Here is a 12,736-nt window from a genome sequence, read left to right on the forward strand (position 1 = left end):
CTGCCGTATATACAGTTTTTGGCCTGTTCTGATTAGCTTATTTTTCAATCCTATCATTAGAATATCTATTTTCCAATCACCTTCAGACCCTCTCCGATTGGTCCATATTTATAGACCAATCATAACTGCTAAATTTATGGTGACCCTCGCATGTTTTTGGACTGAGTATGTCTGACTGACCCCTCTCTGCAGTTTTGGAATGACCTTTACCTAATCTCAGTCCATATTTGCCCAGCAACACACCAGCCATAGGTTAAACCAATGGTTCTCAACCTATATATGTGGGCTGTATCCAGTACTACTTGTATGGCCCTGAGGATGTCACGTGGGCCACAGCTGTGTGCTGATTGGGCCATGGGTTGAGAACCAATGGGTTAAATAGCTTAGAACTGCCATCTCCCTGTCCTTGGCTTTGTGCCAACATTGATGACACCCTTAAATTACCAGCATTTTAAACTATAAATCATCATAGAATATCAGGGTTGGAAGGGACCTCAGGAGGTCATCTAGTCCAACCCCCTGCTCAAAAGCAGGAACCATCCCCAATTAAATCATCCCAGCCAAGGCTTTGTCAAGCCTGATCTTAAAAACTTCTAAGGAAGCAGATTCCACCACCTCCCTAGGCAACGCATTCCAGTGTTTCACCACCCTCCTAGTGAAAAAGTTTTTCCTAATATCCAACCTAAACGTCCCCCACTGCAACTTGAGACCATTACTCCTTGTCCTGTCCTCTTCCACCACTGAGAATAGTCTAGAACCATCCTCTGTGGAACTACCTCTCAGGTAGTTGAAAGCAGCTATCAAATCCCCCCTCATTCTTCTCTTCTGCAGACTAAACAATCCCAGTTCCCTCAGCCCCTCCTCATAAGTCATGTGTTCCAGTCCCCTAATAATTTTTGTTGCCCTTCGCTGGACTCTCTCCAATTTATCCATATCCTTCTTGTAGTGTGGGGCCCAAAACTGGACACAGTACTCCAGATGAGGCCTCACCAATGTCGAATAGAGGGGACGATCACGTCCCTCGATCTGCTCGCTATGCCCCTACTTATACATCCCAAAATGCCATTGGCCTTCTTGGCAACAAGGGCACACTGCTGACTCATATCCAGCTTCTCGTCCACTGTCACCCCTAGGTCCTTTTCCGCAGAACTGCTGCCTAGCCATTCGGTCCCTAGTCTGTAGCTGTGCATTGGGTTCTTCCGTCCTAAGTGCAGGACCCTGCACTTATCCTTATTGAACCTCATCAGATTTCTTTTGGCCCAATCCTCCAATTTGTCTAGGTCCCTCTGTATCCTATCCCTGCCCTCCAGCGTATCTACCACTCCTCCCAGTTTAGTATCATCCGCAAATTTGCTGAGAGTGCAATCCACACCATCCTCCAGATCATTTATGAAGATATTGAACAAAGCCAGCCCCAGGACCAACCCCTGGGGCACTCCACTTGACACCGGCTGCCAACTAGACATGGAGCCATTGATCACTACCCGTTGAGCCCGACAATCTAGCCAACTTTCTACCCACCTTATAGTGCATTCATCCAGCCCGTACTTCTTTAACTTGCTGACAAGAATACTGTGGGAGACCGTGTCAAAAGCTTTGCTAAAGTCAAGATACAATACATCCACTGCTTTCCCTTCATCCACAGAACCAGTAATCTCATCATAGAAGGCGATTAGATTAGTCAGGCATGACCTTCCCTTGGTGAATCCATGCTGACTGTTCCTGATCACTTTCCTCTCATGTAAGTGCTTCAGGATTGATTCTTACATTATTATCACATTATTTCTTTAATATATACTTGTTATCTTATGGATCTTAATATTATTGCCTACTGCTGCCGCCCTATTTCTTAGCAATTTAATTAATTTCATGTAGGTTTTTCCCCTTTTTTCAGTTAATAGTGGCAAAGCAGTGTTTTCAGTACTGTGCTTGGAAACAAAAGAGAGCAGCTCAAAATCCTGTGTATCACATCCAGATTTCTGGTTGTTACGTTTGACAGCATGGGTGATAGGCCTTTGACAGAGTAAGAAAGATCATGCTTGGTTGAGATGCCGAGAGTTTTAATTAATTCCAGAAAGCCATCTACTACAAAACATGAGTTAAAGTGGAAAAGATTTGTTTTATGGACAACTGGAAAAGGTGCTGACCCAGTTCCAGCTCCAGTGCAACTTATTCTGGAATATCTGTTACACTTAAAAATAAATGGGTTATCTCTGCCCTCCATTAAGGGTTCATTTAGCAGCAATAGCAGCATACCATTATCACATAATTGTCAAATCTATTTTTTCGTATATGCTGGTTAAGAACTTTTTGAAAGGATATTGAACCTGTGTCCCCCTGTGTGAGACCCTGTCCCTCCATGGAACCAGAATTTAGTTTTGATTCAACTTGTCACAACCATTTGAACCTATAGTGAGCCGCTCTTTGTTCCATTTATTTGTGAAGATGGCCTTTATAATAGCAGTTACTTCAGCCAGAAGAATTAGTGAACTACATGCATTGGTGATAGATCACCCTTTTAGTACTTTTTGTAAAGACAAGATGTTTGGGACGGGTTCCCCGTGGTGCAACCTGTAACTGGGATACCGCTGAGACCTCTGGCTTACCAACCTGGCCTCCCTTTCGCACTGTGATGTAACAAGCTGCAAACCTCTCCAGGTACTGCACTTACACAGAAGTCCACAGGCAGGGTCACACCCAGCCGAGTTATTTGAGTGCTTCTCATGAAGCAGCAACAGAGAGGCTCCAGCCAATTTCCCCCAGCTCCCCAGCTTAGGACTCCAGAGCCGTACTACTGTCCTACTTTGAGAAGTCTGAGAATTGTAAGTTTGTAACCCAGTCCGCCCCCCTGTCAATGTGGAGAAGACATGCACCAGCTTTTGTTACTGAGCTCAAGTTTCCCAAGCACTTCAAGCAAGATATACTGTTTTAGGTAAAATATAGAACAGGTTTATTTACTATAGAAAGATAGATTTTATGTGGTTATAAGTGATATGCATAAAAGAACAGAGATGGTCACCAAAGAAAATAAAAATATGCATCCAATCTATATTCTATAAACTAAACAGGATTTGAGTCAGACACTGTTCTCACCCCACTGGATGTTACAGTCCTTAATGCACAGACTTCCCTGCTGAAGTCTGGACAAGATTCCTCAGATCTTAGTCTTCTTGGCATCCCGGTTGTTTCCAGTGTAGGTGTTAGAGGAGAAAGGCCCCTGCCTGCGTCAACTGTCCTTTATTTTATACCCTTGGCCCATGTGCCTGGCAGACACTAGCCTAAGCATGTCCTGGTGGGCGTTGCTGAGTCACAGTGAAAAATCAGTTCCCTTTGTGTGGTGCTTGCATAGCTGAGTCACACAGTTGATTAATGTATGGTCAACACCCCACCTGGGCTGAGATTTTTGCATGCCACTAGCAAACTTACAGCATATTTCAGTGACAACCATTCAGCACAATCTCGTAACTCTATACACACTAATGATATGCATACTGAGACAGAATAACCAGTTTCAACAGATCATGACCTCTCATATGATACCTTACATGGCATGCGTTGTATGAAATATCACAACCATATATGAATAATGAATATGCGGGTTACAGGGTGTCATTGTGAGGTACAGTGTATCACAGTGTTTCTTAGACCACACCCTAAATTTTTTCTTAAAATTGTTTCTGAGATTCATGTAAATGAAACTATTAATATACTGGTGTTCTTTCCAAAGCCTCATTCATCTAAAAGGGAGCCCAGGATACCATTGTTGGATGTGAAGACAGTACTATCATACTATTCAGATAAAGAGTTTTAAGTCTTCTTCTAAGTTATTTGTTTCATATGCTGGTAAATCAAAGGGAAAGACATTTCATCTCAGTTTCTGTCTAGGTGGGTTAGACAGTACATTGAAGAGTGTTATAGACGGAGGAGCTTCTCTTCCCATTCCTACTCCGCTTAGAGTTCATTCTACTAGGGCAGTAGCTATAGCTACAGCTTTTATAAACACATTCCCTTGAGATATGCAAAGCTGCTACGTAGATTACTATTCACTTTTGTGAAGCCTTGCACTTTGGATATGGCATCCAAGTTGGATGCCCAGTTTGGTAGAGTGTTACTCCAATCCTTGTTTAATTAGAACTCTGCACCTTTCCATCCAGTTTACTGCACTGCTTGTCAAACTACCCCAAAAGTGGGAATATGTAGAGAATACTCAAAGAAGAAATGAAGGTTACCTGTTTGTAACCAGAGTTCTTTGAGATGGACTCTGCATATTCATACCCCCTCCACCTTCTCCATTCCTCCAGAGTCCGTATTAAAATATCAGTAGTTTTCCGCTTTAGCGGTGGAAGAAACCGAGGTGGTAACGGTGCCACACCCCCTTTATACTCATATGCTCAAAACACACTTGAGCACTAGGCAGGAGGGTGGGGAAGCATGGTCACTTATTGGTCACTGCTACTAATTTCCACTGTCCTGCTGCAAGGGTTGGTGTAGGTCCCCAGAGAGTGAATATGCAGAGTTAACTTGAAGAACTCTGTTACAAGTAAGTTACCTTCATTTATTTTCATGACCAAAACAAGCTGCAGGGGCCCAAAGGCCTTTCCCCTTATGTTTCGTTCTGCCTGTTCTAGGACCAGCCCCAGGAACCAAATTCCTTCCTGAAGCTCCCCTCCAACTAAGCCATCTCAGTTCTTTATAGGAATCACCCACCCCTTCCTAGCTGGATCTGATAATCAAATAGGGGTAAGATCACCATGTTACACCAATATTAAAGTGCTTGTACTAACCTTCCTTACAGTCCACCATCTGCACCTCTTCACTGTACTCTGTGCTTGGGCCTGTAGTGCAAATTTCAAAGCCTACTGGCAGGTTCCCTTGATTTTGACAAAATCCTGTTCCTTAAGATTTTGAGTGTTCATTGAGATCTTTAGGTAACTGCAGCTGTATTCTTTTTTAAAATTTGTAAATGGAAGTTTTCTATGTAGTGTTGATATCTTTTAATGTTTGGTTTTTAATGGTCAGTGTTTGGAGGTTATATTAGAGTAAGTGACTACAGTATGTTCATGTTCGATTAAAAAAGAACTAGTGTAAAGGGTGAAAAGGACCCTGTGATTAGGGACTGTGACTTTCAATATCTGGCTCTTAAAGAGGGAACACAAATGTTCCTTGAAAATCACGTGCTTTACCAAAAGATCCGTTTCTTGGAGAGCTCCACTTATAACAATTTGCCTTTAGATGTTTTGTGTTTTGCAAATAATGATCTTTGTACTTATTGTCATGTGTCTAAAATAAAAATACAATCCAAAAGTTATGCCCCTTTCATCTTTGACAAATGGGATTGTGTTTAAGGTGGATGACGCCATCAAGATTGCAGAGGCTCTTCTTTCTGACTTGTCTGGATTTCAAACATTCCGTCAAAATGCAGATGATCTTTTAGAACAGTTTAAGGTTTACGAACAAGAACAATTTGATGGTTGGTCCAGGGACATTCAGTCAGGTTTGTCGAATCCCCGGTCAGGACTTTGGTAAGTATAGAATATTGTACGCAGTAAGAACTATTCCCAAAATCTGTATTACAGTGTAATCTAAAAAGAGCTGATGAAGACCTGTACAGTGATGCTCTGGTGTAGAAGAGAGAATAAATAAGAGAAATAAAATAAGGCAGTTCATAGCCACTTCAATGTTGTGGATTGTATCAGACTTGGTTGGTAAAGCAAAATGAAATATGTTTGGGAATATTTTTATTATTATTTTTATTTGTTATTTGTGTTACAGTAGTTCTTAGAGACTGAATGAGATTGGAGTCCCATTGTGCTAACTGCTGGACAAATATAGGATAACAGGTAGTCAGTGTCCCTTAGAGCTCACAATCTAGATAGACAAGGCAGACAGAAGATGAATTGATGAAAGCCATTAAAATACTCATTCATGAGATTATCTTTAAAATCATGAGATTTTAAAAAAAATGTGGGAGTAGCCAGTTCTTTTTATTTACCTTCTGTTTTTTTGAAGCCTTAAGACACACTTGGGTTATTCTTCCAAGCTTTCCTCTGCAGACATGAGGGCTACCAACTTAATTTAAAAAAAATGAAAGATGAGATTCTTACATACCGGTATTCACCTGAGAGTTGGCAACAGTGAAGAGTTACAACAAACAAGCCAGATGAATAGTGTGATGCCTGACAAGGTTTTGCTTTTTGTTAGGCTTTTTTTAAAATGGGTTTGTTGAGAGAGGATTAGCTAAATTGAAAACAAGAGAGAGGAGGCATTGAAGAGAGGGAGGCAAGGGTAATGAGGCAGAGGAAAGAGGGTGAGAAAAGGAGGAAGGGGAGCATGGAGGGCAGAAGGAATAAAGCTGAAGAGAAATGACTGAGGAGCGCTGGGAGAGGGTCGATACAAACAGCCAATTAGCACAGGAGTGAGATTGTCAAGTGCAAAAACTGAAGATAGTCTGATGCCAGTATTAGTATCTGACAATATGCTGCAAATGCTTCTGCTAGCTTGAGTCTCTGGCCCTTGGGCTGGTTCTCATAGGGTATGTCTACACTACGAAATTAGGTCGAATTTATAGAAGTCGGTTTTTTTGAAATCGGTTTTATATATTCGAGTGTGTGTGTCCCCACAGAAAATGCTCTAAGTGCATTAAGTGCATTAACTCGGCGGAGCGCTTCCACAGTACCGAGGCAAGCGTCGACTTCTGGAGCGTTGCACTGTGGGTAGCTATCCCACAGTTCCCGCAGTCTCCGCTGCCCATTGGAATTCTGGGTTGATATCCCAATGCCTGATGGGGCTAAAACATTGTCGCGAGTGGTTCTGGGTACATATCGTCAGGACCCCGTTCCCACCCTCCCTCCCCCCGTGAAAGCAAGGGCAGACAATCATTTCGCGCCTTTTTTGTCTGCTGCCAGCCAAAGATGTAAAGGATAGATGGAGTGGGTCAGAACAAGAAATAGACCAGATTTGTTTTGTACTCATTTTCCTCCTCCCCTGTCTAGATCACACTGCAGTCAGTCACAGAGAAGGCGCAGCGAGGTTAATCTAGCCATGTATCAATCAGAGGCCAGGCTAACCTCCTTGTTCCAATAACAACGATAACTTTGGTGCACCATTTCTTATTGGAACCCTCCGTGCAGTCCTGCCTGAAATACTCCTTGATGTACAGGCACACCCTTTGTTGATTTTAGCTCCCTGAAGCCAACCCTGTAAGCCGTGTCGTCAGTCGCCCCTCCCTCCGTCAGAGCAACGGCAGACAATCGTTCCGCGCCTTCTTTCTGTGCGGACGCCATACCAAGGCAAGCATGGAGGCCGCTGAGCTCATTTTGGCAATTAGGAGCACATCAACCACCACACGCATTATCCAGCAGTATATGCAGCACCAGAACATGGCAACGCGATACCGGGCGAGGAGGCGACGTCAGCGCGGTCCCGTGAGTGATCAGGACATGGACACAGATTTCTCTGAAAGCATGGGCCCTGCCAATGCATGCATCATGGTGCTAATGGGGCAGGTTCATGCTGTGGAACGCCGATTCTGGGCTCGGGAAACAAGCACAGACTGGTGGGACCGCATAGTGTTGCAGGTCTGGGACGATTCCCAGTGGCTGCGAAACTTTCGCATGCGTAAGGGCACTTTCATGGAACTTTGTGACTTGCTTTCCCCTGCCCTGAAGCGCATGAATACCAGGATGAGAGCAGCCCTCACAGTTGAGAAGCGAGTGGCGATAGCCCTGTGGAAGCTTGCAACGCCAGACAGCTACCGGTCAGTTGGGAATCAATTTGGAGTGGGCAAATCTACTGTGGGGCTGCTGTGATGCAAGTAGCTCACGCAATCAAAGATCTGCTGATATCAAGGGTAGTGACCCTGGGAAATGTGCAGGTCATAGTGGATGGCTTTGCTGCAATGGGATTCCCTAACTGTGGTGGGGCCATAGACGGAACCCATATCCCTATCTTGGCACCGGAGCACCAAGCCGCCGAGTACATAAACCGCAAGGGGTACTTTTCGATAGTGCTGCAAGCTCTGGTGGATCACAAGGGACGTTTCACCAACATCAACGTGGGATGGCCGGGAAAGGTGCATGACGCTCGCATCTTCAGGAACTCTGGTCTGTTTCAAAAGCTGCAGGAAGGGACTTTCTTCCCAGACCAGAAAATAACTGTTGGGGATGTTGAAATGCCTATATGTATCCTTGGGGACCCAGCCTACCCCTTAATGCCATGGCTCATGAAGCCGTACACAGGCAGCCTGGACAGTGGTCAGGAGCTGTTCAACTACAGGCTGAGCAAGTGCAGAATGGTGGTAGAATGTGCATTTGGACGTTTAAAGGCGTGCTGGCGCAGTTTACTGACTCGCTTAGACCTCAGCGAAACCAATATTCCCACTGTTATTACTGCTTGCTGTGTGCTCCACAATATCTGTGAGAGTAAGGGGGAGACGTTTATGGCGGGGTGGGAGATTGAGGCAAATCGCCTGGCTGCTGGTTACGCGCAGCCAGACACCAGGGCGGTTAGAAGAGCTCAGGAGGGCGCGGTACGCATCAGAGAAGCTTTGAAAACCAGTTTCATGACTGGCCAGGCTACAGTGTGAAAGTTCTGTTTGTTTCTCCTTGATGAAACCCCCCGCCCCTTGGTTCACTCTACTTCCCTGTAAGCTAACCACCCTCCCCTCCTCCCTTTAATCACCGCTTGCAGAGGCAATAAAGTCATTGCTGCTTCACAGTCATGCATTCGTTATTCATTCATCACACAAATAGGGAGATGACTACCAAGGTATCCCAGGAGGGGTGGTGGAGGAGGGAAGGAAAATGCCACACAGCACTTTAAGCACAGCACTTTAAAAGTTTACAACTTTAAAATTTATTGAATGACAGCCTTCTTTTTTTTGGGCAATCCTCTGTTGTGGAGTGGCTGGTTGGCCGGAGGCCCCCCCACCGCATTCTTGGGCGTCTGGGTGTGGAGGCTATGGAACTTGGGGAGGAGGGCGGTTGGTTACAGAGGGGCAGCAGTGGCAGTCTGTGCTCCAGCTGCCTTTGCTGCAGCTCAACCATACACTGGAGCATTCTTGTTTGGTCCTGCAGCAGCCTCAGCATTGAATCCTGCCTCCTCTCATCACGCTGCCGCCACATTTGAGCTTCAGCCCTGTCTTCAGCCCGCCACTTACTCTCTTCAGCCCGCCACTTACTCTCTTCAGCCCTCCACCTCTCCTCCCGGTCATTTTGTGCTTTCCTGCACTCTGACATTATTTGCCTCCACACATTCGTCTGTGCTCTGTCAGTGTGGGAGGACAGCATTAGCTCGGAGAACATTTCATCTCGAGTGCGTTTTTTTTTCTTTCTAAGCTTCACTAGCCTCTGGGAAGGAGAAGATCCTGTGATCATTGAAACACATCCAGCTGGTGGAGAAAAAAAAAGGGACAGCGGTATTTAAAAAGACACATTTTATAAAACAGTCGCTACACTCTTTCAGGGTAAACCTTGCTGTTAACATTACATACATAGCACATGTGCTTTCGTTACAAGGTCGCATTTTGCCTCCTCCCACCGCGTGACTACCCTCTCAACCTTCCCCCCTCCCTGTGGCTAACAGCGGGGAACATTTCTGTTCAGCCACAGGCAAACAGCCCAGCAGGAATGGGCTATACTGAGTGTCCCTGAAGAAAAGCACCCTATTTCAACCAGGTGACCATGAATTATATCTCACTCTCCTGAGGATAACACAGAGAGAGAGAGAACGGATTTTGGTTGAATGCCAGAAAACATACACTGCAATGTTTTGTTCTACAGTGATTCCCGAGTATGTGTTACTGGCCTGGAGTGATAAAGTGTCCTACCATGAAGGACGAAATAAGGCTGCCCTCCCCAGAAACCTTTTGCAAAGGCTTTAGGACTACATCTAGGAGAACCGCAAATGCCAGGGCAAAGTAATCCTTTCACATGCTTGCTTTTAAACCATGTATAGCATTTTAAAAGGTACACTCACCAGAGGTCCCTTCTCCGCCTGCTGGGTCCAGGAGGCAGCCTTGGGTGGGTTCGGGGGGTACTGGCTCCAGGTCTAGGGTGAGAAACAGTTCCTGGCTGTCGGGAAAACCGGTTTCTCCGCTTGCTTGCTGTGAGCTATCTACAACCTCCTCCTCCTCATCATCTTCTTCGTCCCCAAAACCTGCTTCCGTATTGCCTCCATCTCCATTGAAGGAGTCAAACAACACGGCTGGGGTAGTGGTGGCTGAACCCCCTAAAATGGCATGCAGCTCATCATAGAAGCGGCATGTTTGGGGCTCTGACCCAGAGCGGCTGTTCGCCTCTCTGGTTTTCTGGTAGGCTTGCCTCAGCTCCTTCAGTTTCACGCGGCACTGCTTCGGGTCCCTGTTATGGCCTCTGTCCTTCATGCCCTGGGAGATTTTCACAAAGGTTTTGGCATTTCGAAAACTGGAACGGAGTTCTGATAGCACGGATTCCTCTCCCCAAACAGCGATCAGATCCCGTACCTCCCGTTCGGTCCATGCTGGAGCTCTTTTGCGATTCTGGGACTCCATCATGGTCACCTGTGCTGATGAGCTCTGCATGGTCACCTGCAGCTTGCCACGCTGGCCAAACAGGAAATGAGATTCAAAAGTTCGCGGTTCTTTTCCTGTCTACCTGGCCAGTGCATCTGAGTTGAGAGTGCTGTCCAGAGCGGTCAGAATGGAGCACTCTGGGATAGCTCCCGGAGGCCAATACCATCGAATTGTGTCCACAGTACCCCAAATTCGAGCTGGGAACGTCGATTTAAGCGGTAATCCACTTGTCAGGGGTGGAGTAAGGAAATCGATTTTAAGAGCCCTTTAAGTCGAAATAAAGGGCTTCACTGTGTGGACGGGTGCAGGTTTAAATCGATTTAACGTTGCTAAATTCGACCTAAAGTCCTAGTGTAGACCAGGGCATAGAGTAATAGACTTTAAGGCCCTCTCCATTCCATGAGCAAAAATGACTGAGGAACTCTGGTGTCCCCAGAGGTGGAGAGTCCTCTCTGCATAGTTCTTGGTATAGGGGATTTGTGGCTCATCTTTTCTTCCCCCACCAGTATTGCTGTGTCTGATGCAAATGTTTCTGTATCTGCTGCTGGTGGTCTGAGTCTCTGATCCTCAGGCTGGCTCTGCCCTGGAGTTTCTCTCTTCCTCCATCTCACATGGCTGAGTGTCACGTGAGCCCTGTCACATTCAGACTGGCAGTCCCCTTGCATGGTTGTGAATCCAAAGAGTGCTCAGAGTAGCCCTGGATGGAAACTAAAGAAACAATGTGTATTATAACATGCCTGACAATCTTCTGAGTAAAAACAAATGTTAAAATGAAATTCTGTTATGTCTTGCCCTTGTTGCTAGTCTTCAGAGGTTTTGGATAGTAATAGAGGTGACTGGATTAACATCAAGAATCATAGAATGAACAACTTCAAAATAAAAAATAGTCAGAAAAAAGTAAATGTTATCCAGCATTTTGGAAAGGATCCTGGACAAATCATACTTGGTAATTTTTAATATTAATTTTGGTTTAGCATGCAAGCTAGTAGTCCTATTATGGAGTTGGATCATTGTGATGGAGAATTAAAAATACATTATTCAGATCGTTTGGTGACTCTCCTAAGAGAAGTACGTCAATTATCTGCACTTGGCTTTGTTATTCCTGCTAAAATACAGCAAGTTGCAAACACTGCACAAAAATTCTGCAAGCAAGCAGTTATCCTCAAGCAGGTATGAGATAATAAACCATAACCACTATCTGTACTGATTTCTATGCATTAATGGTAGCGTAGTTCCAGACCATTATATTGTCATTTGATTATCAGGCTAATAAGCTTTCTGCTATAACCCTTTATCTTTATTAAAGCTACAGTGTGTTTCTTGAACAATTTAAAAACATTAAATGATGATAATATTGGAAATAAATTTAATCCTAAAAACTGAACAAAAATAAAGAAATAGACACACATAAATGTTTAGTGCAGTATTAAAAATTAACCTGTTTTTGAAATTGACTATGAGACATTACAATAAAGAGAGCCATTTGCAATTTTCCACTTAAGGTAAATATAGCCTTTTTAGGTGCAAATTTATAATTGCTAGGGCCAGCCACTAAAGGGAGACATGATCACATGCTCTAAAATGGTGTATTATATATACTTGCTAAATATCTTATTAAAAATCATATTGATAAAGTGTAAGTCTTGAAAATATTGGAATTGGCAATACTCTCAGGAATATATTGGAAGTATTAAAAACTATTGGCATATAAATGGAAATATGCTGCTTATCGTAAATCCTATTTGTTTCATAGGTGGCACATTTTTACAATTCAATTGATCAACAGATGATTCAGAGTCAGAAGCCAATGATGTTACAGTCTGCCTTAGCATTTGAACAGATAATTAAGGTAAAGGAATCCTTCTTTGTTGCTTTAAGCTTTGGCAATGTATTTCATGTGCCCTTATCTTTTTGTGATTATTTATTAGCCTGTTGATTTTATAACTGCAACTTTTTAGTGACCAAGAACGTCTCTTTCATCTGCATTTAGCTAGACAATTATGACCATTTCTTTCAGATACGGTTCTTTCCACAGTTACTTATGCTTTTTTTACCTTCATATTTGATTATTATAATGTGCTTTTTATCCTTAAAGACCAGTTGGAAGCTACAGATGGGGCAGAATGTGGCTGTGTGCTTCAGTAATGGTGGTGGTATGAAAAATATTACAGCTGTTCTCAGAAATTT

At 44.0% G+C, this 12,736-nt stretch overlaps 1 protein-coding gene across 7 annotated transcripts in view; it reads left to right on the top strand.

Annotated features, from left to right (window-relative positions):
- The window catches only part of DYNC2H1 (dynein cytoplasmic 2 heavy chain 1), a 403,248-nt gene that overhangs the window by 19,331 nt on the left and 371,181 nt on the right, over positions 1-12,736 (top strand). For all 7 annotated transcript variants that reach the window (XM_073338445.2, XM_073338455.2, XM_073338435.2 and 4 more), the window contains exons 11-13: positions 5,347-5,522; positions 11,524-11,719; positions 12,303-12,398. In XM_073338445.2, coding sequence (XP_073194546.1) covers positions 5,347-5,522; positions 11,524-11,719; positions 12,303-12,398 — 468 coding nt within the window. The remainder of the gene's footprint in view (positions 1-5,346; positions 5,523-11,523; positions 11,720-12,302; positions 12,399-12,736) is intronic.

Source organism: Lepidochelys kempii, chromosome 1 (genome assembly GCF_965140285.1).
Source record: "Lepidochelys kempii isolate rLepKem1 chromosome 1, rLepKem1.hap1, whole genome shotgun sequence".
In the NCBI taxonomy this organism is placed as follows: Eukaryota; Metazoa; Chordata; order Testudines; family Cheloniidae; genus Lepidochelys; species Lepidochelys kempii.